Source organism: Marmota monax, unplaced genomic scaffold, assembly GCF_021218885.2.
Source record: "Marmota monax isolate L192 unplaced genomic scaffold, Marmota_monax_Labrador192_F-V1.1 WCK01_AAM20220418_F8-fsc00098, whole genome shotgun sequence".
In the NCBI taxonomy this organism is placed as follows: Eukaryota; Metazoa; Chordata; class Mammalia; order Rodentia; family Sciuridae; genus Marmota; species Marmota monax.
Genome location: NW_026694639.1, coordinates 5974535 through 6001207, shown reverse-complemented (window position 1 = coordinate 6001207; position 26673 = coordinate 5974535). Strand labels below are relative to the sequence as shown.

Here is a 26673-nt window from a genome sequence, read left to right as displayed (position 1 = left end):
CTTCATTCTAAACTTCTTTTGAAGGCAGATCATTCCAGTAGAGTGCTAGACTTCTATCTGGTATTAAACTGTAAACTGAATTGTTCAGTGTATTCTTGCTACTCTTTATGTTTTAGAATTGCAGCTGTCCTCAGAATTGTAATGGCTTATCTCTGAGCTCTAAGAAAGAGGCCAGAGTCCTAGAAGCTAACTTCCTTTGACAGACAGTTCCAGGAAGCATGACTCATCTGTCCAGGAAGTGTTTAAGGCACCCTGATAATGAGCTTGAGCTGAGACACACCACTGCTCAGACACAAAGTCTCTTTTGCTTCTCTGCATTTCTCTCAACTAGCAAGTGAGATTTTAACCACTGCACTTCTCAGATTCAAACAGTACCTTCAGGGCTTTTGTAGGAAAACCGAGAGGCAGGGGAAGGAGCCCCTCTTTCAATACATGGGCATGAGGCCACTTTGTGTTAATCTATGTTAATCATAGTTGGGAAGGCTGTTCTGGAAACCATAGCTTTTTCTGTACTGCAAAATGCTTCAGAGAGCAGAAAATAATTCATAGAATTATGTTCATGTTGAAATAATTGTAGATAATATTTGTTGGCAGTTTCCCTGTGCTGCAAAAAAGTTCTAAATTAAAATTCCTAGCAGCTCCATAACACAGGTAGTATAGTTATCTCCATTTAGAGTTCTGGAAACTGAGATTATGTAGAGGGTTAGTAGTTCAATTTTGCGGGGGAAAGGGGTGGATACTGGGGATTTAACCCAGAGTCTCTTTACCACTCAGCCACATCCCCAGCCCTCTTTATTTTTTATTTTGAGGCAGTGTCTCACTAAGTTGCTCAGGCTAGCCTTGAATTTGCAATTATCCTGCCTCAGCCTCATGAGTGGCTAGCATTGCAGGCCTGTGTCATTGGGCAGCTTTCAATTTATTTCTTAAAAGAGCCTCCAGCAAAATAAGTGGATTAAAATAAGTTTATTATTTATCATTTATCCTTTGTAAGAAGTACCGAAATGTATCAAGGAAGCAGTCTGGAGACAAAAAGCAAAAGGAAAATTAAGTGTCTTGAGAAAAGAACTAGTAATTACTAATTAACTATGAATTATTATTAACTATTAATTATATCTCAGCCTGAAGAACTGAATACTCTCTGAATTTCTCTGAATTGCTATCTAAGGTGTTTCTTTAACACCTGCATCAATTGAAATAATGGCTGTGAACATTTATATAAGTGTTTGCAATGTGCCTGACTTTGTTCTGACTCTTGACATTATTAACTCAATTATTCCCATTTTAAAAATCAATCAATCAATCAATTTTGTACCAGGTATTGAACAGGAGGACAGGAGGGCTTAACCACTGAGCCACGTCCCAAGTCCTTTCTTTAATATTTTATTTAGAGACAGAATCTCATTGAGTTGTTTAGGGTCTCACTAAAGTTTCTGAGGCTGGCTTTAAACTCATGATCCTCCTGTCTCAGCCTCCCGAGCCACTGGAATTATAGCTGTGTGCCACTGCTCCAGGCATTACCCCAGTTTTTAGAGACATGCAGAACCTAAGTAACTCATCTAAGGTCACCAACCTAGTAAGTGGTAGGCCTGGGTTTACACATAGGCACACTGGCTCCAGAATCTTCCTTCTGAAATACTACACTATACCAAACAGATGTAGAGAAGACTCAGCAAGATTCCTTCTGCTATTTTCCTTGGGTGCTGTGGCATTCTCTAGGAGTACTAAGGGATTACATCTTTATTCTTAGCATCCCCCACCAGTCAGCAGATAGAAGAAACTGGTTTAAGCAGATCTGATTTTAGCAATGACTCCCTCCAAGAGCGGTTTCTGGTGTTGTTTTCAATACAGAACTAAAGGCTGTGGTCTATCTTAGAACTTGGAAACTGAGCAATTGTTCTTGGATTCTATATGGAAGCTGTTAAGCCTTACGTGACCACCAGTAATACGTGCTGCAAACACAAACATGTGTTTATACTTCCCTTATTAGAGAGGATAATGCAAACATCTTTAAATGGAGAGAAGAAATTTGCCTGTGAGCAGATCCAGAGGGAATAGAGTGAAGTCTAAGTTCTATCAAGAGATGAGTGCATGGAGTAAGGGAACCTGGAGAAGAAAGAGCCAACTGTGAACTGTGGGAGCTACTGAGCAGCTGAATAGCCACTGCCCCTGACTGACAGGTCAGGAGGAGGGCACTTCCAAAGAGTGGGGAGGAGAGATTGTTGTAAAGATGAGAAAAAACTTCTTGAAATGTCCAAGAAGACTTTAAATGGCCAAGTAGGATTAATAAGCTCTCTCCAGAAGCAGGGTGGGAGAAAAATAATAAACATCTCTTGGGTACAGTTCTTGCAAGGTGGGCAAGTTATCTTCTTTAATCTTATAACTACTTTATGAGTTGGTGCAATGATTGCCCCATTTTACCTGTGAGAAAACTGAGGCAGCAAGAAGCTAAATTCCTTGCCTAGGACCAAAGGTAGTGATGGGAAATCCGGCTTTGAACTCAGGTGGGCTCCAGAGCCCAGATGCTGGTGACAGAGATCTGAGCATGATCCCATGCTCCATCTCTTCTTGTAAGTGTGATCCTGAACTGAGGACTGATCCTTGTCTCAGTCCCAGCTCTCCTTTGTATTAAATATGCATAACATACTGGATTATTGTGATGACAGGCAATAATATCTATGGAACTCTCTATAACAGTGGCTAGCACATGGTAGACATTTAATGAATGGAAAATAGTCTTGCAGTTTTCAAAATAAACATCTTAGATGTGAAGGGGAACTTTAACACCTCATGAACTTTAAAAGTTATGCTCATTTATATGAGAATAAAAATGGAATAAACTTGGAAAATATCTAGAAGAGTGTTTCCCTGAGCATGCTCTAAGGAAAGCAAATGTCTAATACATGTCAATTACTTAAAATTCAAAGGCAAATCTACTTGGAAACTTGCCTTCAGTGTGCCCCACAGAGTTTGCTTCCTGAGGAGACAACTGTCTGTCCTCATTGTTGTCCCTGCGTGCAGTTCTATGAGGCTGGGTCCTGATGTCTTCCTTTCCTTCACTGTGTACTCCCGGCGATCATCCAATCATTCGCTCATTTCTTTCAAATTTATCTCCTACCAGCTTTTGATTTCATCAGTTTTCTTCCATGCAGAGGAATGACCACATCTCTTTCACCTGATCTGAAGTAGTCTCTCTACTTGATTTGCACAGATATTTTACTTCTCTCCAACTTATTCTGGTAGCCAGAGTTTTGTTTTTTAAAAATCCCAATCTGATCATGCTATTTCTCTCCTCACAACCTTGAAACACCTCTGGCTGCTCTGTGGGAAGTCACTGATGCTCTCAACCTGCCCACAGCCTCTGTCTGTCCAGGGCCCTGACCCCTTGGAAGCCTGTCTTCTTTCAGGTCCTCAAACACAACTTTCTACAGTGACTGTTCCATGCTTCCTTCTTCAGAAGGGACACTGTCCCTGACCCACCTATCATCTTGGTCTCAGGTCTTCAGACCGCCCTTTATCTCTCCCCCACAACACTTAACAGAGCCTGTGGTAAATTTTTATTGTGTGATAAATTGATAATTGTGTTTGTTCCATGATGACAATGAACACTGATGATGAAGTTATATTTCCGCAGTGTAGGTGTCTTAAAATATATTCTACTGGCTGATGGAATGAATGAATGAACAATGGATATTTAGGACAGGGAAGCTTGCATAAGTCCCACAGTCAGCACAGCTACCAGCAAACAGCAAACCCTATTTAATTGTGTTTAATTTGGCATTTCTCAAACACATTGGAACATTTATGAAACATCTACCTACATTTGTGGTAGAGACAGCTATGTGGTTCCCCCAAATTGACTTTTCCTTTCTCTGAATTCATGAACTACCACGTGGAAGTCTAGCAACACCAACATTCGATTCTGATGTGATTGGAAATAAACCTGTGTTGCATTAAGCATCAGTTCTCCCTAATAAGAGCTAGTATTCCCATAACTAATTACAATATCACATTGGCCAGATGTTTCACAGTAGAGGTGTAGAAAATGTTGCCGAGGCTACAAACATAGAAGACACACTGGCATTGAACTGAAAGACTCAGGGACAGGGGTGATGTTCTTTGTCCAATTCTTTCTTTGGAAATGCATTATTTTGCAACTGAGAAAAAAAGACACGGGAGTGAAATAAATAATGATATAAACATCTGGCGAGAAGGATGACATCAGCAAGAATTTGGCAAGAGATGAAATACATCTTACAAAGACTAGAGGGAAATGCATTTGACAGAAGTCCCTGACATCATCAAGAGGACTTGAAGCCTGTCACAAGGGAAAAAGGGGAAGGAACAATAAGGTGTGAAGGGATGGGATGGAAGATGATAGTGGCGAAGATGCCAAATAAAGAAAGAGAGGAGTAAGTGCAGGAATAGAATACAAAAATTGTACAGTCCATCTTACATTGTTTACATGATGAGATAAGTAAAATAATGCAGTATCACCAGGACTAGGGTAAGCCATAGCAATGGGAAAGTAAGATCTATTTGAAAAGAAATACTTAACTATGCACAAAATAATATGTTAAGAAGATACCTAATTAAAAAATATAAAGAGAACTTTAAAATGGGAGAGAGATTTAAAGTGAAGATAAAATAGGCTAACCGTGGAAGTGGCCTCAAGTGCTTGCCTGAAGGATTGTGGGAGGCCTGCTCCCCTGGAATCTCCAGGGGCTGGGATCAAGCCTGGAGTGGCCTCTGGGCACATGTTTTTCTAACAAGATTCTCAAGTGATATTGGAGTGTGGCCAGATTTAGTAGCTAGTAAAAGGGATATTACCCTCCATGATCAGCTACCTCCACAGTAGAGACTGCAGTCTTCTAGAAAGAAAATATATTGGTACTGTTGTGGCAAAAAAAAAAAAAAATAAAGATATACAAGGATGAATTCTGTATGTTATTCTCTCTCTGAAAGCAAAGAAAATAGTGAAGAGAGATGGTACTCTGGACTAATTCTGGCTGGCAAAATATTGATTGATAATGTGGAAGTGACCAAAGTATTGGGAATGTCATGGTTTGGATCTGGAATGTTCTTTTAAAAACTTGTGTTGAAAACATGGTTCTCAATACCGCAAGGGTCAGCAGTGGGGCTTTTAGGAAGTGATTGGGTTGTGAGAACTCTGACGTCATCAGTGGATTAATAGTGGATTAATCCATTTTGTGGATTAATAATTTGAATGGACTACTGTATGGTAACTGAAGATAGGTTGGGGAGGACTAGGGGAAGTAGGTCATTGCGGGTGTGTCTTTGGGGACTATATTTTGTTCCTGGCTTCCTCCCTCCACCCATTCTGCTTCCTGGCTAATGAGCTGAGCAGCTTTCACCCACATGCCCATCTGCCATGACAATTTGCCTCTCCTTTGGCTCAGAGCAATGGGCTCAGCTGACCATGAACTCAACCTCTGAAACTCTTGAGTGCAAAATAAACTTTTCTAAGTTGTTTTGTCAGGTATTTTGGTCACAGAGATGAAAAGCTGACCACACATGTAGCAAGTGATCCATTGGCCTTAGGACCTATGATGGCTGAACACATCAGTCATGGGTTTAAGGTTTTGGCAATTCAGACTTAAAAATAAACAGGAGATTGTGGGTCAAAAAAGGGAATAAAATGAAAAAAGAAACACAAGAGAAAAAGAAGAATCAAAAGAAATGACAGATACTAAAAAATTAAATTCTGACAACAAAGTGAGAAGTAACTTTTAGGGAAGCAATAAAATGGGAAACAGCTGAATATGTCAATCTAAGAAACTTTCTGCCCATTGTATGAGCACAGATACAAATTAGCTGAGTTTTGGGAAACAGTGCATTTAGAAAAAAAAGATTTTTTGTATTGCTTTCTTACTGGGAATTGAATCCAGAGGCACTTTACCTCTCGGCTACATCCCCAGCCCTTTTTATTTTTTTAAATTTTGAGACAGAGTCTTGCTAAGTTGCTGAGGGTCTTGCTAAATTGCTGAGGCTGGCCTCAAACTTGGGATCTTCCTGCCTCAGCCTCCTGAGTTTCTGGGATTACAGGCATGTGCCACTGATCCTGGCAAGAGTCTATTTTTTAAAGCTATGATTAAGGAGAAATCATAATGATGTACATTGGACCAATGCTTGCAGAAAACAGTATAACAGGATGAAGAGGAGGGAGAAACATGCCTGGTTTGATTTTGAAACTGGAATTTCAGTTTTAAGGATAAAATGGTCAATTCCTTTAAGTGCATTTTCCCAGGCTCCCTTGAATGGCATGTTGCACTACTAAAAGGTACAGCCATTACGGAACTAATTTTGTCATCTGGTGAATTCCTGGGTGTTTAAAAAATTATTTCCACATGCCAGCAGGAACTATGGCCCTGCTCAAAAGCGTTCTGCCTCAGCCTACAGACAATCTGGGAGCAAAGCAGGCAGAGGGTACAACTTCACTGCTCCTAGTCAGAGCTGGTCACACTGCCTGGAGGTTCACAGGCCAGATCCCCAGCTTTGCTTTCAAAAAGAGGAGCCACCTGAGCTGGGAATTTGTCACTCAGGGAAAATTCTGTTGGTTGTAAGTGCCTGAGATACTTGGTCAGGCGACATCATGACATGGCTGCAGTAGCCACGTTGAAGCTAGAATCACGTAGCTGCGGAACTGAGAGGAAGTCTGAGAGAGAGATGGAAACAGTCAGAAAGAAGCAACAGAGTCTTAAGAAATGAGAGAGAATAGAGTCCACCTAGCTGCCTCCGTCTGGGCCTTTCCTGGCTTCTCAGCACCTCCTGTGTGTCCCAAGGTCTTTTACTATCCTCACAATCAATCCCTCCACAGACACGAAGCCTTTCCACATGGCTCAATTTGAGTGTAGAGCAGAAACCAGAACAGTGAAAGCTAGGAGAGCTGCCAAAAACCTATAGGGAAAATGTTCTATCTTCCAAAATGTGGAAAAGATTTGTTCTGGAATCTCCCAGTTGAGGAGGATTGCCATTGATTTTTTGGAAAAAAAATGCTAAATCAGATGCTAAAAATAATTTGCTGGCATGTACAAAGAAAAAGGTCATTATGGTACATGGCCTCTTCTAGGAAGAAGTCACGCTGAAACAGCATCTGCTTCTCCTCATGAGAATGTCAGTGGAGAGGTGGTTCTGAGAGGTCCACCTACAGTCCCTTGTGAACCCTGTGAGTGTGTCAGAAAGGTCTGAAAGAGAGTCCATGGGATGCGAGGTGCCGTGGACAAGAGAGCCTGCCTAAGCCACAGTGCCTGGCATACAGCCTGATTCTGCCACTTACAATCTTTGTAACTATGGATGACCTGTATCTCCCTCACTTTTTTCACCTGTCATAGGTGGCTGATATTTCCTACATTAAAGCACTGCTATGAGAATTACCTAGCAAATAATATATGTTCAAGACATATTAGCTATGATTACTGACTTATTTAAGTACCGACTATTCCAAAGATATTTAATAAATTGATCCCCTTTAGCCCCAAAGAATCTGTGACTTCAGAGTGTTTAAGAAAGGTGCCATCTTGCATGACAATCTTATCAATTATTTCTGGAGAAATAATAGGCCAATGGCCAATGAGTCTTTATGTAAATAAATAATGTTCTAAAATGAATGAGGATCATGAGGTGATAGAATTCTCAGAAAAGCAAGAATAACCTACTAAGAATAATATCCTTTTAGATTTTTTTAACTACATAAGGCCATACTGATTCCCACAAAGAGACCTGCAGATTCTGGGTCTTGACACAGGTAAGCATTGTAACTTGGTTAACAATAAACTCCATTTAAACTTCAACCTGTTGTTGAAGGATTTGAATCAGGTAACAGAGTCCCACACTTCTTGGCCATGAGCAGGTCAGTGGGAGTGTGACATCCAATTCTGGGGGCCACACTTGGGGAGACAGTGACTTAAAGAGAACACGCAGAGGAACATGTTCCATGAAAGCTTGGCACATGTGGACCAGTCAGAGATAGGAACGATGAGCCCTGAAGAGAGAGACCACAGCTTACTCCACTCTTGTCTGTTCCAGAAGATTCAGTCTATGCTCAACTCCTTCCGGCCTCTTCACAATGTGATCTGCCTCCTGCCACCCCCCAAAGACTGCTCTGCCCAGTCACACAAATCCCCAAGAGACACTTCCCAATCCTGACCTCTCTTTACTGCGCTAGAGCATCTCACTACCTTGATTGCTGTCCCATTCCGTTATCCTCCCTTCTCTTGGCTTCCATACCACAGTAACCTCTTAGATTTCCTCTTCTCATCTCACACTGCTCTCTGTTGTCCCGACACCTACCCTGGGTTTTCATCTATCTTTGTGCCGTTTTTGTCCCAAATCCATCACTTCCATTTACACACTCAGTCACTATTAGGAACCTCCTCTTCCACGTGGAAACTCAGGTTCAGACGCAAATGAAAAAGTGAAATTCAAACAGAATCCTTTAAGGTTGACTTCTAATTGCAATGAGCAATTCAGTTTTGCTCTTTTAAGCAACTGACCCTTTCTATCACTGAATATTTTATTTCCAAATCTGTCCAGAAGACGAAACAATGAGGAATGGGTTTGGTACCCAGTGGGATCCTTAACAACCCACACCTCTCAGCAAAGTTAGGCATAGTGTTTGACCAGCACCTAATCAAGTCTTTTTATAGTTTCAGTATTAATTCAAAATAACCGAATTCTGGCTGTAGTAACTTCACTCAATTGGCGCTTGGCTAAGTCACTTGAAAAAAAAAAACTTTAACTACAAGTTATTAAAATAATGGGAGCTAGATTTTTGTGCTTGGGATTTTTCTCTGCTTAAATGGCTATTTGTGCTTTAAAAATTTCCATCCTAGGCCAGCCATTGTAGCTATTGCTCTGGTCTTGCCCCTTGGCTTATAGAGATGGAAAAAAAGATCTCCTGCCTCTCTCTGGCAACAGTGTTGTTCTTTGGAAAGCTTTTCTGAACTTCTGGTTCTCATTCTGTGTTTCTGCTGCTTTCACCATCAGTGTTGCACAACAGAAATGGCTTGTAACACCACAGACACATCATCGACAGGGGCCTCTAACTGCTCTGTAATGTTGGAACAAGTATTTGTTTTTTTATTTGAGTCTTCCAACACCTCCAAAAATTACCTGATGAGCTTTTCTTATGACTGTTCTATCATTAAGTGAGTCCAGAGAAGTGGAGTCCAGTTCCTGGAAAAAACGAATCTCATTTCCTCCCCACTCTCTGTGCCAACATCTCCTGTAAAGTCGAGTCCAAAAGCTTTGCTTCTCTCTAGCTTTCCCCATATACATCATCAAATCACCACGAGGGTAACTATTATGTTGTTATACCTGCAATGCACTGCAAGGTGATGTGTTTTGTTTTGGCTTATGCTCAAAGTTGTAGGATTTTGAAATGAACATGTAGGGATTTCCAGAAACGCCAATCTGGAATTCAATTCTTTCTCATTAATTATCGCTGTCATTAGACGGGTTCTAAATCTGACTGTGATATTCAATTTAATCAGTACCACTGGAATTCCTCTAATGTCCCAATGTATAAGTGCTCAGGTTACAGTTGGAAGGAGACAGTGCAGCCTTTCATGAAGTCTACAAGTCAGTTGGGCATGAGAATAGTCACAACTGGTAAAAATAGATATGATCAGTTGCAATGCTTATGGTACAAACAAGGGGCTTTGAAGGTAACTTGTCACCATGTGAAGAAATGACGACTGCTCCAGGTAAGCACATTGTGAGGTCCATCTTACTCTAGATCAAGAAAGGTGGATTTTAAAACCATTGCCAAGTTCATGCTCTTAAGTTTGTTCCATGCCATGTCATATTTTCATAGAAGACTGATTGGTAAATATAACTTTTAATGGGTAAACACTAAGCCTACTATTTCTATAATACTCTACTTTTATGAATATAAATAAGATTTTTTTAATCAAAAAAATTACTCCTGGCTGGGCACAGTGGGGCATGCCTATAATCCCAGCAGCTCAGGAGGCTGAGGCAGGAGGATCACGAGTTTAAAGCCAGCCTCAGCAAAAGTAAGGCTCTAAGCAACTCAGTGAGACCCTGTCTCTAAATACAATACAAAATAAGGCTGGGGATGTGGCTCAGTAGCAAAGTGTCCCTCAGTTCAATCCCCAGTAAATGACCATCCCCCCAAAAAATTACCCCTGAAAAGCAAGAAAAAAAGAAAAGAAAGGAATCTCATTATATTTAGCCCCTCAGTTTCTTAAGGTAGTGGTGTTTCTCTTTGTTTCAATAAGCAAAGGAACTATTTGGAAAAAAAATATTAACTGCAAACAACTGCAACCATTCTAGAATTTTAATAAGATTGGAAAGAAAATTTTTTTACAAAGATAGAGTATTTTTTTCCCACAGGATATGGCCTAAGAGTTACGAGTACTAGATGTTGAAAGTGTTGGCAACTAAGAATTCTAAAAATCACTGATGACCTTGAACTTGAATCACAGAAGTACATTGAATCACTGTGGTGTGGAAAGGTGGCAAAGATGAAAACAATATGAAATTTAATAGTATTACATATTTCTTACATGAAAATAAAGATATATTTGATGACTCAAAAAGTGATTTTATTAATGATGAAAAATAGTTGTTAAAATATATGTAAATCACTTGAATGAAATTGTTTTATTAAGTGTGAAAATAGAAACCAATATGTCTAAATTAATATGTTTCTATAACATGAAGTTTTATACATGAATGAATAATTATAATAGTGAAATAAGTAAAATAGGTAGTTGCCTAACTTTTCAACTATAACCTTAAAAGCTACATATGCAAGTTAGGGGAAAAAAGCTTTAATAAATAAAATCTCTCCTTATAACAATAGCAGATTACCTCATATTTTAGGTTGCCTAATACTCAAACAACTTCTATTGCATAGCATTGCATAGACAGAGTTGAATAAATGTTACTGGCAATCATTTTTATAAAAATAGAAACTTTGATATAACAAAAAGAAAATGAACTGAAAGGAACCTAAATTTTAAAATAAAAATAAGAATCAAAATCATGATACTTTGTTCCTACTAATTAGGGATTAAATAAATCCAAGATAATCCAACATATTTCTTGTCTCTTATTTCTGGAGAACAGACATAGAAACAACAACCAAAATGTACTGTGCAATTTAAATAATGAGATCACTTAGTCCAAAAAATTACACTGAAGCCTAAAACATATGTATTTCTTTGCATACATAATGTAATAGATTAATGTTAAGATTAGGTAGTGAACAGACAAATAACATGGGTGGTTTATGATGTTCAGGCAGAGTTAGGAGTTTGATCCTAAAATGCATGATGACTTCTAAGTGGCTGTTCTACTTTGATTTGAAAGTGCACTGATTTATTGAGTTTCAGAATACATACCTCTAAATAATCTGTGGAGCAGTCTGTATGATCTTCCAACTCAAATGCTAAAAACGTATAGTTCACAGTGTTGCCCCTTGTTGCTTGGATGGTCCAGTTGCAACGCTGATTTTCAGAATAAGGATGTGGGTAATTTATGCTCTCCAAGATGCCGTAGGTCTGATTAACTATCACCACGTTCTCACATGCTGAAAAAAAACAAGCGTGATAGTTAAAACCACTATCACCTTTTTCATAATTGTGCCAAGATGTGTGTGAGATGTTTTTAGCAGGGCTAAAAACCCTATATACATACATAAACTAGGCTAAAAACACTATATACGTACATAAATATTTGGTACAGCATTTTTATAGTGACAGTGCCTCTATTTTGAACAAATGGGCAATGACGCTTCAGTGACTCAAGCTTTAAATTGTCATGGAAATGGAATATTCATGTTAAAATAGGCACAACATTGGATGATAGCAGAATAACTTGGCTACTAAGAGAGCAATATGCTCTGTTTGTTTAGAGAAGTGTATTAAATTGTTCTTCAGTTTTTCTAACTTTAACAATCAGAAGAGGTAAAAATTTTAATTTTTAAATTCAACGGGTTTGAAAATACTAAGTCCTAGTCGGGTGCAGTGGCACATGCCTGTAATCCCAGCAGCTCAGGAGATTGAGCCAGGAGGATCACAAGTTCAAAGCCAGCCTCAGCAACTCAATGAGACCCAGTCTCTAAATAAAATACAAAATAGGACCGGGGATGTAGCTCAGTGGACGAGTACCCCTGAATTCAATCCCCAGTACCCTCCCCTGCAAAACAAGAAAATGCAAAGTCCTGTGTGAATGCTAAATGTGAGTAGCAACATGGTTTTGCAGAACATTCAGAGATCTGCATGAAATCCACAACTAAGCCTGTTATTCCTCTAGTTAGTCATCAAGAAATTCTAACCTAATAAAGGGAAGTGAGAAAGATTTAAAGAAGAAATGAAAATCTTAAATCTTGAAAGAAAGAAAAAACCTTCAATCCAGTGGTGGCATTTTCTTCAGTTGAATATTCAACAAAACCACACCAAATACCTCCATGTATGTCTACCTTTGGGAGTAAATGTCAATCCTAATGACTGGAACGAGACATATATGTACCTCTTCTCAAGTATTTTTCATGTTGTCTTTATGGTGTGCAATAAAATAAAGCAGGAAATTAAACATTATATTGAAAGAGGGTGTCTCTGAAAAGTATGGTTCATAGTTATATTCATGAGGTCACACAGTATTCTGAAAGGTGCCTAGAATACCAATGATAAACTTAGGGTTTAGAAAAGTATGCCTTTGTGTCTCTTCAAATTCTTCCTTTGGTGGAACAAGGTTAATATTCAAACCATCCCTCTTTAAAAATCTTTGGGTCCCAGTTTTGTCTGCAAAAGCTTTTTAAAGAATGATGTTGTTTTCAATGCCTTCAAGAGGTTACACCTATTAGGCACACAGATATCATATACCACGATGAGAAAAACAGAGAAAAATGGATTCAATCAACCATACGGGTTGCTCTCATTTCTCACACATTCTATTATCTGCAAACCTCCAATTTCAAATGGAAAATTTTATACAAAATTTGACAGGTCACCTCTGATTTTACCTTTAAGGAATACTAATTTGCTCCTTAAGTATTCTGAAAGTCTGAGAGAAAAATTAAATATTAAAGGAATAAAAAGCAAAGGAGGAGGCTTTTCATAAAAAAACTTAATGTAACTATGAAATGAACTAGCACCACAATAATAAAATTAAGGAAATAATTAGAAGCTACACCTAACAGATGTGTCCCTAATAGAACCTGAAAGAGTTTTTTTGTATACATAATAATGATGAACTTCTGAGGAACAAAGCTATATATTAAAATGCATTATTCAAAACTATTGAGAATTCGGTCAAATATATATAAGTGAATGTGAATCTTCAAATCCATGCATAAATTAAAGCTAGACATGAATATTCTTTCAACATCCCAGGGATACTGTGTATGTGACATATAATTTTGTGACTTTCCATTCCATTTTTAGATAACTGTGTCAAAATTATGGATCCATTTAAATTTAGTGGGGTAAGGACTTATACTTCCAAAAAATACAAGTATTTGTTAAATAACATGAAGTCAAAGAAACTTTGTTTTCATGAATGCTCATTTTGAAACTAACTTCTAAAAACATTTAATTCCCCAATGAGAAAAGAGTTTAAGAGATTATCTAATTTAATCTCTTCATTGTAGGAAATGAAAAGAAATTGTGGAAACCCAGAGAAGAAAATGACCTCTTCAAGGGGTGGGGGCCAGGACACACTCCAAGCTTGTTGATATTTAAAAAAAAAAAAATTTAATTTGTTCTTTTATATATACATGGCTGTAGAGTGCATTTTGACATATTATGTATACTTGGAGTATAATTTATCCTAATTAGGATCCCATTCTTGTGGTTGTTCATGATCTGGAATTTCACGGGTCGTGTATTAACATATGAACCTAAGATAGTTATGTTCCATTCAGTCTTCTATCTTTGGTATTTTGTTCAATGCCCCTTTGATTTGGCCACATTGCCTTATGGGGAAGCAAAGATTTAAAATAGTATCTCTACCAGGACCAGTTTTTTCCACAGTAAAAAATGTGCCTACTCATAAGGACCACAGCTTCCCTTAAAATTAAGGTGCATTTTAAGGTAGAAGACCAAACCTAGGGTGGGAGGCTACTTTGTACAAAGGAATAATGTCTAATGAGAAGACTGTAACGTGTGATATATGTGATATGAAAAAGTATTAATAATCATTACAGTGATCTTCAGCTGGATTGTAACAGTCTCAAGATATTACATACTCTTTTAAGTGTTTATAGTTTGGTCAGATGATTTACTTATAGGAGATCAAATTTAATAACTAAGCATTTTCTCTTCATATGAGGAAGAAATTTTAAATTTAAAAATTTCACACAAGAAACTAAGATTAATTTCAATGGCTCAAACCCATGGGTTATACTTCTCTCAGTTTCATCAAGGGTCTGATGTCACACTCTAGTCACCGAGTGACTGTAACACATACTTACTCTGCCAGTATTTGACCTCGAAGCCACCTCCTTGCTGACCTTCATTAGTCCTTAGTTTTAATAACATGTTGTCTCCACTAGAACGGATCAGAGGTGGTTTTTCATCCCCACAAAGCTGAGTTAACAGATGAGAGCTGGTACTTGGGCCATCATAGACCTTTAATAAAATATTTAAAATATTAGATGGTTGTGGCTATATATGTAATCTAAAGGACTCTGAATAAATAGAGAAAAAATACTCAGTAGGACTCTGGCAAGGAAAAAAATATATATGAGATAAAAGAATAGCCCTGAAATAAAATATCTTTTAAAAATTTGCCATAGTACCTATAAACTCAGATCATGAACTCAGACAATTTAGACATCACAGTAATAAGTATGTGATATAAGGATAAAGTCTGAACATTGAAAATGAAAGTCTAGTACATATTTTGAGGTCATTGCTAACATCAATAATCCTTTATTTTTGATTTCCTAGATTATAATTTGTGAAACTTTAGTAGTTTTTCATATTTTTAATGGACCATGGTGAATTGCTGGTATGATAAAAAGTCACAGTTGGATGACTCTAATTATCTTCTTTAATTCACCAAAATAGTTCTCCAAATTACTATGTCTTTAAGATACCTATGGAAATTATGTAGAGGATGGTAATAACCCATTCTATAACCCCTTTTAGGGTATTTTTAACCACAACTTAACAGTTCATATTCAAAATATTTTACAAACATATTGTATCAAGTCATTTGGTAATACTGTATTTAGAAGATTAATGTTTTCATCAAATTTCTTTTAAGTTTTTATTTTGCTTAAATTTCTTATGTGGATGTCCTGCTTAAATGCCTCCCTTTCCTGAAAATCAAAAATAAAAATAAATGCATTATGTGTATTGGACGAGAATGGAGCAGTGAGTAGCTCAACTGAAATACTACACATACCGCCAGATAATCCCAAGAGCAGTTTGGATGATGCTCCAAGTGGAAGTCTTTGAATTCCAGTTCAAACGGGCTGCCGTGGCTGGCTTTTAACCACCAGTAGCATTCAGAGCTGTGGTAGTAAGGCATTGGGTAGTTCGGGGATGTGAATACACCTGTGGAAGTGGTAAGATTGCCCCCGCAACCTATAGGAGAAAGAAACTGCATGACGAGAGAAAGAAATGGAAAGATGCCTACCCTTTCCTTTCTTATAAAATTGAAATTTCTTTCTATATTGAACTGACACTTTTCTTTAAATCAATGTGCAAAGCATAACCACATCACAGAAGAGTAGTTAGTCTATAATCACAATTCACATCAATGGACTTTCCTTTTCTAATCAAGAGGATAGCCCGATGACATATGCCAGAGAACTAGAATTTTTTCCTTTGTCCTTCAAAATACATGGCTGCTGGTTTTTTGTTTGTTTGTTTGTTTGTTTTTTTGTGGGGGTTTTTTTGTTTTTTTTTTTTTTTGGTACTGGGGATTGAACTCAGGGTACTCGACCACTGAGCCACATCCCCAACCCTATTTTGTATTTTATTTAGAGACAGGGTCTCACTGAGTTGCTTAGCTCTTTGCCATTGCTGAGGCTGGCTTGGAACACACAATCTTCTTGCCTCACCCTCCTGAGCAGCTTGGATTATAGGCGTGCACCGCCACACCCAGTTGTTAATTCTGTAATTTTTTCTGCTGTAAATTCAAAAATGTGTGCTATATTGAAGTTTACTAGAAAGATGAATGATAAAACATAACTAGAAAAAAGTAGACAAGTGATGATAGACACAGAATGACAATTCAAGAATCAGAAAACCAATCAGATTGGATTCTCCTGTCCAAGGCAGCTTCTTGCTCTTTACCTGTTAATGATCCATCCCAGTAAGCAGAGAACCCAGACTCTGTGAATATCAGGTCACTTTTAAATTCTAACCACAGCTTGTTACTGTGAGAGATGATTCTTGGAGGTAGATTTGATCCACAGTATGTTCCCAGGGATGGTGAAGTTTCATAGCCTCCATCTCTGTGGCAGAATACAGAAATGAAAATTCATTAGATTATTGATAATACTACTGGATAGACATTTAACATCATTTAAACTGCAGGATTACAGTTTATTGAATCAGTCAACTTCTCTCAAAATGACTTTAAAAAACACAATTTTGAGTTTTCAATTTTGGCTTTGTTAAATAGCATTTGAATGATGTGATAAAGAATAACTATCATTTATGGCTGGCATGACATCTTGTATAACCACTTGCAAACTGAGAGAATGTGTTCAATCTTTATTTTCTCAAAGCCTCTGGCAAACACTTCAGAAAATGTGGAGTACAGAAACCATAATTATTAACAGTATAAACAAGTATTGCTTACTTTTACAGAGAAATCTTAAATGTTTTCCTTCTAATATGGAAATTTTCAAAATTTAATGTATCATATTTGATATATTTGAAAAATTCTGGAAATAGTTATTTCCCTAAAAACTTTTTAGGGTCTTCAGTCTAGTTTATAATCTGTACTTTATTTCAAACAAACAAAACATGATGATTCATTCCACATTAGATCCCAATTATTAGTTGTTGTAAATTAAGAAAGTTATGTCATTTTAGCATGCTATATCAGCAATTTTTGCTTTAGTTTCTTACTTATATAATACAATACAATTTTATAAATGTTGTAAGATTCCACATTAGAAATGACAAATAAAACATTTGATGCAGATATAAACCAAAATGATTATCTTAATTTAACTTGATGTAATACAAAGGAGAGATATCAATGTATAAGTTCATATGCCTTCACCATATAATTTTTGAAATACACTCTTTCATAATGCCAGGCAATGAAAGAAATATACCTTACACTGACATCCACAGGCCTAAAGTTTCTTTTTTGTATTTTTGGTACCAGGGTTGAAACCAGGGGTGCTTAACCACTGGGCAGCACCTCTAGCCCTTTTTTATATTTTATTTAGAGACAGGGTCTCACTGAGTTGCTTAGGGACTCGCTAAATTGCTGAGGCTAGCTTTGAACTTATGATCCTCCTGCCTCCCCAGCCACTGGGATTACAGGCATGTAACTCTGTGAAAACTTTAATATGAGGTTGCTATCATGCCTTCATTTTTGTGATATAACTAGATCAAATGGACAGTAAATAGCCTAAAATTTAAATTAGAAAGCAGGTATAAAGAAAGTAGGTATTCAACAATAGCAAATATTTCATTTCAAAGTGGTAATACATCTGTTCTCTCTCTTTTTTTTTAAACATCTGACTTTCTTTTTTTTTTAAGAGAGAGAGAATTTTTAATATTTATTTTTTAGTTTTCAGCGGACACAACATCTTTGTTTGTATGTGGTGCTGAGGATCGAACCCAGGCCGCACGCATGCCAGGCGAGCGTGCTACCGCTTGAGCCACATCCCCAGGCCCCATCTGTTCTCTTTTCACAGATAAAAATCTGAAGTTTATTTCTAAACATTCCCTAAAAAAGTATTACATCAAAATAACCACTGACTTTTATGTAATTTTTTCTATTTCTTCTGTCAGGCTTCAAATGACAAATTTTATCTCTTTTAAGGAATTACATAGCATAGCAGGGGGCTTTACAAAGAATTTTCATGTATTTTTTCTTAATCTTTCCAGGAATGATTATTAACAAAGATAAATAATGTCAGAGATCATTGTGAAATAATTAAAGTGATTACCTGATTTCCACAAAATCTCCTATGCAATTTCCATTAATGCCTTCCTCCAAGGAGAAGTTTGTGAAGTGCAACGCAATCTGTTGATTGGGTTCCACTGTGATCCTATAAATGCATTCCAAGTTATTGGGGTAATTATTGGGGAAGTTTGGAGAACTTATCATCCCAGAGGAATCTGTGTAGTCTTCCAAGCATGCTGTAAAAAGAAACAAACCACAAGAGAGAAAACAGAAAACATTACGCCACATTTATAATACATTCAGTAGGATATACTTCATTATTTGTGCCTATGTTCTTGATTTTCAGTAGGCCTCCCTGGAATGTTCGGATAATGATTTCATTTTGAAATGAAGTTTTTGGAATCTCAGAGGCAAAACAATTATTAGCGGCACACCTTAGCCACATGATAGAAATAGTTACATATATCTTGAAAGGGCTACTTCTCTTATCTTGAGTGTTCTAATTTTTCTAGTCCATGGAAATTACATTAAAATTGGCTTCAATTTAGAAATCTCAGAAGGGCCTTAGAAATAATTCAGTTCAGCTCTTCTTTTCATAATCTTACTTTAAAATTGTTTCCACCAAAGAACGTATTCATGAGAAATAACAAAACAGTTTCCTCAGCCATGGAGTGAAGAGTAGAAGACACGGCTTGGAGACCATTGTGACCTTGAATCAAAGCTCTTTGCCACCATTGATAAGTTCTGCAAACTTGGGCAAGCTACAGCACCTCCCTGAGCCTTAGTTCCCCCATCTCAAAATTGGAGAGTTCTTTGTACCTCTGGAGATAAGTGTAAGAATTAGTAATAATGAAATTAAAGTGCTCAGTCCACCATGTATGTCCAATAAAGATAGTAATCATCATTATGTTTCAGGATAGAAGAGGTGAAATAAAGTATAAATCATGAGGAATAAGTTAAATTATTCATATAAAATATCTAACCGAGTACCTGGAAAATGATATATCCTAAGTAAATATCAACTGTTCTAGTTGACTAGCTTTCAACTTTACCTGTGCATTTCTTCAGATTCTGTATTTAATAACTAATCCACACAGTTTCCTATGCTCTCCAATCTGAGGTATTTTATATTAAAAAATCTAATTTGGAGATTTTTAAAATGTATCTTCAATTGCATCCAGCAATGACCTAAACCTAGGGCTCAGGAATAGACAGAGGTCTCTGACTTAAAGATTTTGGGAAAGAATAAGCTACTATACTTTATTGCAAGTGAAATAAAATGAAGCTCTTTAGTTATGCTATTTCCCCAACTAATGCTATGTAATTGTATTCTGAAGAAAAACAGTCATCACTGTGATAGGTTCTTCTATCTATGTGTAGCCCTCAGGGTAATGAAAATTTAATAAATATTTGGTTTTATTCTCTGTAAAATCAAGGCTTTACTTTATTGAAGGAATCCATAGTGATAGTGAACCACAAAAGTTATATTCGACTCCCAAAGCTTTCTGTTCTATAGTCTGCCAAGATTTTTCCACAAGGGAGAAGGAAAGAGGAAAAGTCAGTGAGGAAGAGAGAGAGAGGGAGGGAGAGAGAGAGAGAGAGAAGAGAGAGAAGAGAAAACCATGTAGAGGTAGAATACTGAATATTTCAGATCAGTAATAAATATTAGTAAGATAAAAAAAATCCATGGATCCAAAGGACATTCAATGAAAGCTATGACCAGGATCCCTGAATTAACACAACTGTCAGATCCACTGACCCCCACAGAGAAGTTACAGCTTTAGCCAGCAAGTCAAATATTTTGAGGAAATTATCTGTCCAACTCACTTGTACTTAAAGAGAGAATTCTCCTTGCTTACCTACTCTGCTCCCAGAGGGCAAGTATTGTAAATCTCTAATGAAACTTTCAATGAGTCTGCAGAAGAACATTGCATATAATTGGGTTCCCTGGGAGGGAAGCCTGACTAAATGCCATTTTGAACAGTAATGATGAGTAATTTTCTTATGCCTAGGTTGTATGCCAGTGATCACTCTGGTAGTTGGTGGGAGTTTGCTCAACCCTACTGAAGCTTCGAATCATACATGAAGATTCCTTGCCTTTGCTAGCACAAAGGTAGACCACAGTGTCTGATGTGTTGGAGTGACCTTGATACTGTTCATTTTGTCTGGGAAATGCTTTACCAAATAATTTTCCCTCCTCCGTTGCACATTCTTCAACAAATAAATTCATCCCTGTCATTTAAAGTCCAGTTTAAATATCACATCTGTGAAAACTTTCTCAGCCAAGCAGAATTAATTTCTCTATACTATAAAATTTTATGCAAATAGCAATTTGATCCCCAAACATATTTTTTGCAATTGTTTTTATGTGAGTATATTTCCCCCACTAGGTCTTAGGATATGAAAAAGGTCCTATTAACCGTGATTAATTGTCACTTACCACAGAACTTGGTCCAGATCAGGTCCCAGTAACATTTGTTAAAAGTGCATTATATAATGTGTTGAAGACTGAAGGGGTGGGAAATGTACCTAATTTTTTTGGTTATTATTAATTATTTTCAAAATAATTTTTATTTGTTTTTTTTTAGTAATATATAACAGTAGGATGTATTTTGATATATTTTACATACATGGAGTATAACTTCCCATTTTTGTGGTTGTACACAATGTGGAGTTTCACTGGTTGTATATTTACATAGGAATATAGGAAAGTTATGTCCAATTCATTCTACTGTCTTTCTTATTCGCATCCCCTTCCCTTCCCTCATTCCCCTTTGTCTAATCCAACGAACTTATTATTCTTCCCTACGCCCTCCTTATTGTGTGTTAGCATCCACATATCAGAGAGAGAACATTTAGCCTTTGGTTTTTTGGGGATTGGCTTACTTCACTCAGCAAAAATATGGAGCATCTCACAAATCTGGGGCCATTCTTGCACAGGTGCTATGCCAATCTTCTCTGTATCATTCCAGTTTTAGTATATGTGCTGCCAAAGCGAGCACACACGTACCTAATGTTCTTCTACCCTCTCTACCTGACCCAGTTCTTCTCTTTCAGGCGACTCCACTATTCCCTTACTATAACCTCCTCTATTTTTATCACCACAAATTTCCTTTCTCTTTCTATCCTCTTTTCTGGATTGTTTGAGGTTCTTTAATATTTTATCATGTTTATTCAATCTAAAAATAGGAATCTCTGCTTCCAGCCATGACAATCAATTTGTACTGAATTAGCCCCTTTTCTTAACAAATATAAAACCAAGCAAATTTTTGGACAGTAAGCAGTATAAGATTGCTGTTCTAGATGGAAAGGAAACTTATGAGCTAGACTCTTGATTTCTTTGGTTCTAGAACTTGGAATTTTCTGACCACAGCAGTGAGCTGAAGCCGAAGTAGTGAATGACAGTCATATGAAGCAGAGGAAGCCGAGATCTGAGTTTAGCACTGCCTAGAACCATAAGGAAAGCTACCGGGTGGAAGAAGGATAGAGAGGAGAGCCAGATGTCTGGCTATGGCTCCCATCAGTCTTGGCAGAGCCTGGGCTGAGTAACAAGGAGTGAGCACACCAGAGAGCTGATACCGTTAGTCTGGAAACAGAAACAACATGTTTGAGGTCAGGGCAACTTTCTGAGCCAGAAAGGAAGTACTTTATCTACACCCCACAAATTCAATTGAGGCATCTAAAAGGTCACACTTTATAAGTGAAGACCTTGGCCAAGAGCAGGCCTTCTTTACAGGTTCCCTACCAGTGTGTAAGTTCGAATCTTAAAAAGACTTACAGGAATAGCTGGGCGCAGTGGTACACACCTGTAATGCCAGCGGCTCCAGAAGCTGAAGCAGGAGGATCTCGAGTTCAAAGCCAACCTCATCAATGACAAGGTGCTAAACTACTCAGTGAGGCCCTGTCTCTAAATACAATACAAACTAGGGCTGGGGACGTGGTTCAGTGGTTGAGTGGCCTGAGTTCAATCCCCGGTACCTCCCCCCACCAAAAAAAGACTTGCAGAAATGATATAGCTTGGAGATTGAGACCTACCAAATCAGAGGGCCATGGGAAACACCTAGAAAGTTTCACAAATACACCTTTAATATTTTTAAAATAAAAGCCTACATTAGTACAAGGTAATTGGTCAGATTTAAAGCAAAAATAATAGTAAGGTAGAGTTTATAATATAGAGAGAAAGAAAAGATATAACTAAAATAGCAAAGAGAAAGGGACAGGTTAAATTACACTATCACGAGATTATTACATTTGTAAAGTGGGAAGGGGAGATTGTGGAATATGAAGTGTTCCATGTGAAAAATGAAGTACAAGGTGTAAAGTTTAAATCCACAGCATTATTAAATCTAACCAAACCAAACCAAAGAGGTATTATTAAAAATCCATTAAAGGAAATAATATGTATTATTACGTATTATGTATTATTATGTATAATATAATGTATTAATAAAATACTCTGTAGATAAACAAACAAAAACAATAGGAAATAGTAACAGAAGAGGCATGGGAAAAAAATCATGATGGCATGCTAAATCCAATCATATCAACAATCACTGTACCAACCAACTTAACCCAATTGGCCATTGAAGAATACCACTCTCATAAATAGCAGACTACTCAGGTTTCCAAGTGCACATGAAATGTACAGCAACATGGGTGAAGTGCTAGACTGTAACACAGGTTTCAGTAAATTTCAAATAATTGAAAACTTAAACGGTTTTCTTTAAATGGATAAAATTGAATTATAAATCAGTAAGATGTTTTGAAAAACTACAAATACTTGGAATTTAAAAAACAGATTATAAATAATTCATAGATCAAAGAAGAAATCACAAGGGCATTAGAAAATGCTAAAAGCTGTAAATTGATGAAGATTATCAAAATCTGGGATATGAAGGAAAACACAGTGCTTAACGACATATTAGTTTTATTTCATCTAGAGAAACCAGAAGAAAAGCAAACATAGCCAATAATTAAAAGAAAAATAACATAGATAAGAACAAAAGTCAATTAAATAGAAAACAAAATCAACAGAGAAAATTAACCATGCCAAAAATTTTTTTTAAAAATAAAAAAACTGAAAAAAAATCATTAAAATCAAAAGAATTGTATCAACATTGATGAAGGAAAAAACAGAATGAATACAAACTATTATTTTTGAGAATGAAAGAGGAAGTATCACTACAAAATCTCTAAGACTTTAAAAGAAAAGAGACTATGATTTTAAAAACTGCAAATAAATTTGACAACATAGATAAAATAGAAAAATTCTTTCGAAGTTACAAATTGCCATAGTTGACTCCAGAAAAAACAGAAAGCCTCTGTAGCCTCTATCAATCAAAGAAATTATATTTACAATTTTAAACCTTCCTGCAAAGAAAACCATATGCTCATTTACCTTCACTTATGAAATCCTATAAAAAAACAAAGGAAACGTTTATACTATACATACTTAGAAAATGGCGGGGAAGGTGAGACGACACCACCTACTGCATTTTTAAGACTAAATATTACTCCATAATAAAACCAAAGATATAACAAAAGAAAAAACTACAGAAAAATATGTCTCATAACCATAGATGCAAGAATCCTTAACAAAATTTAACTTAACAAATGCAGAGGGACATAAAAATTACAATGTGTCATAACCAAGTAGAGTTTATCCTTGGCATGCATAATCGTTTTGATATTTGAAAATTAATCAACATAATGTGCCATATTAATAAGATTTAAAAAAGACTTGTGATAACAACAGAAGATGCAGAAAAATCATTGAAAAATTAAAAACCCATCCTGATAAAAACTCTCAGCAAGTACAAATAGAATGGAACTTCTCAACCTGATAAAAGGTATCTATGAAAAGACCACCATCATGCTTAGACAGCAAAGGAGTAAATGTTTTCTTCCAAGATTAAGAAATGGGCCAATGTGATCAGTCTCATTCTTCCTATTTAACACTGTACAGAAAGTCCCTAGTCATTACTATAAGACAAAGAGAAAGACAGAGAAAGGAAAAAATAACACTGTCCTTATTCACAGTTATGATCTTATCTGTAAAATATACTAAAGAATCTAATAAAAAATCTATCAGAATAACTAAGCTTAGTGAGGATACAGTATATACAGTATACAATAGACGAATATGTGAACATTAATTTAAGTGGCATATGTTAGCCAAACTGGACTATAAAATTTCATATGCTATCTGTAACAGCATAAAACACAAAGTTCAGTGGGAATGCAAACGCTCTATGCTAAAAGCTTTAAGACACTGCAGGAAGAGATTAGAGAAAATCTGAAGAAATGGAGAGGTAAAACATGATCATGGATGGCAAGACTCAATTTGAGAAGTTCTTTGTTCCTAAATCGATGTAAAATTTCAATGAAATTCCCAACAGGTTTAGGGAGGTGGGGCAAATTGAAAAGCTGCTTCTAAATATGTATGGAAATGCAGAGGATCTAGGATAGCCAAAATAATTTGGAAAAAAATAAAAGGATCAATAATGTGGAAGTTTTAAACTCTCAGATTTTAAGATACACCTTAAAAGTAGATAATTTTAAGAAATGTAGTATCCTTTTGTTAGAAGGATAAATACATACATCAGTGGGATTGAACAGAGATTTTAGAAGCACATACATGTATGTGGGTAAGTGATTTTCAACAATAATGCAAAGGCAATTCAGTGGGGGAGAAAGAGAAGAATCTTTTCACCAATGGTACCTCATCAGTTAAATACCATTTTCTAATGAAACAGGCTTGGATATATAACTTACATAAAATTGGAAAATCAAATAAAAATGAGTCATTAGACATAAAACCTCAAACATAAACTTTGTAGAGGAATGCATGGAGAAAGTCTTCCTAACTTTGGCAGGCAACATTTCTTTCACACGATACAAAACCCAGTAAACATAACAGGGAAAAGAAAAAGGATCTATTGGACTTCTGCTCTTCAAATGATAACATTCAGAGAAAGAAAAGGTTAGCCACTGTGAGCAAATAGCCGCCATACATTTATCTGATGAAGGACCGACTTCCATCCAGAATATATAACATATGACTCAATAATAAGAAAACAACACAAACAAAAATGAGCAAAATGGTTCCTATTAATGGACCCCTGACAAAAGGAAGTACATGAATTGTCAAAAAGTCCATGGAAAGGTACTCAGCACTATTAGTCACATGGGAAATGCAAATAAAAACCACAAGATTCTTCCACACAATGACTAGAGGCTGATAATAAACAGACTGACAATATCAAGAAGTGGCCAAGATGTGGCAAAGTGGAATTCTCATTCATTTAGAATATATGAAATGATATAAAAACTTTGGGAAAAATTCTATTCCTAAGCAACTCCTTAACTGAAAAATCCACAAAACACTTGCACATCAATCTTCATAGCAACTTTTTTCAAAATAGTGGAAAAGTGGACACTACTCAACTAGTCTACAAACAGGTAAATGGGTAATCAAATTATCATACATCCATGTAATTGAAGGCTATAAGCAATAAAAAGAACTACTAATAAATCAAACATGAAAAAAATTTGAGTGCATTACACTAAATGAAAGAAGCCAGACCCAAAAGGGTATATACAGAGTGTGCCCACGCATGTTTGCTTTTGTACAGTTAAAACTAATCTACAGTGACAGGAAGAAGGTCTGCAGCAGCTGGAATGGAGGATGTGACGGAGGTGACTGACCAAACAGACACTAGGAAATTTTCTTGGGTGATAGTATGTTCTTGAATGGAGAGGTGGTTAAATGTGTCTACACATTTGTTATAATGATGGATAAGTTTTGTTTTCTGAAATTACAGAATAAAAAATCTCTGTTATATTAAAAGTTTAAAAGGTTTGTGTAAAGATTCAGTTCTCTAGAGAAAATCTAATACATAATTCAGATATCCAGTGAGTAAAAAATAAAATTAAAATAGAGAAAATATTCATTTGAAGAGGCCTCTACTGTCAATATTAAATAATAGACTATTTAATGTTAAAATTGTGCTGAAATTTTATGAGAGTCATGTATGATTTTTAGGGAGAAAAACAATAGTTGTCTGTACTATTCCTTGAAAAGTTAAGAAACTTCTCTTACTTGAAATTGAAATCTATAAAGTGGCTTACTTTTCTTCTCTTAACAGTAAAATGGCTCTTCCTAAAATAATCTTAAAGGGCTGGGGGGTATAACTCAGTATATGCTTACCTAGGATGGGTAAGGCCCTAAGGTTTGATCCCTGGCACCTCCCAAAAAAAAAAAAAACTTGTAAAATAATAATACTGAAAAATAGTACTGCTAAGCTTTAGTTTCTTCTTGTGCTTTGCAACAAGATAATTAATTTGTAACAAATAATTAAGTTTGAATGTGTTCCCATAAAAGGATATTCATGTTGTCATGGTGCTTTTTACATCAATCTAAAATGCAAACATAAAAATACATCAATGCTCACTGTTTTATATTATGTTGTTGCTAAAGGAACATTCACATCCAATAGCAGTTGGCCTGTTATTATGGTCTAAGAAAACTGATAAAGAGATGAAGAAGTAAAGTACAATTCTTCCAGCCCCTGTATCAAAGGG

The 26673-nt window shown here is 36.4% G+C and overlaps 1 protein-coding gene and 1 non-coding gene across 2 annotated transcripts in view; both read right to left on the bottom strand.

The window, feature by feature from the left end:
- Positions 1-26673, bottom strand: part of Cubn (cubilin) — a 283244-nt gene that overhangs the window by 188382 nt on the left and 68189 nt on the right. Inside the window, exons 23-27 of the mRNA XM_046423004.2 lie at positions 18134-18326; positions 16293-16453; positions 15397-15578; positions 14459-14615; positions 11388-11575 (exon numbers count right to left, since the gene is read on the bottom strand). Coding sequence (XP_046278960.1) covers positions 11388-11575; positions 14459-14615; positions 15397-15578; positions 16293-16453; positions 18134-18326 — 881 coding nt within the window. The remainder of the gene's footprint in view (positions 1-11387; positions 11576-14458; positions 14616-15396; positions 15579-16292; positions 16454-18133; positions 18327-26673) is intronic.
- On the bottom strand, positions 20987-21092 carry LOC124078324 (U6 spliceosomal RNA). Its single transcript, XR_006846878.1, has one exon. It is a non-coding gene; the product is annotated as a U6 spliceosomal RNA (small nuclear RNA).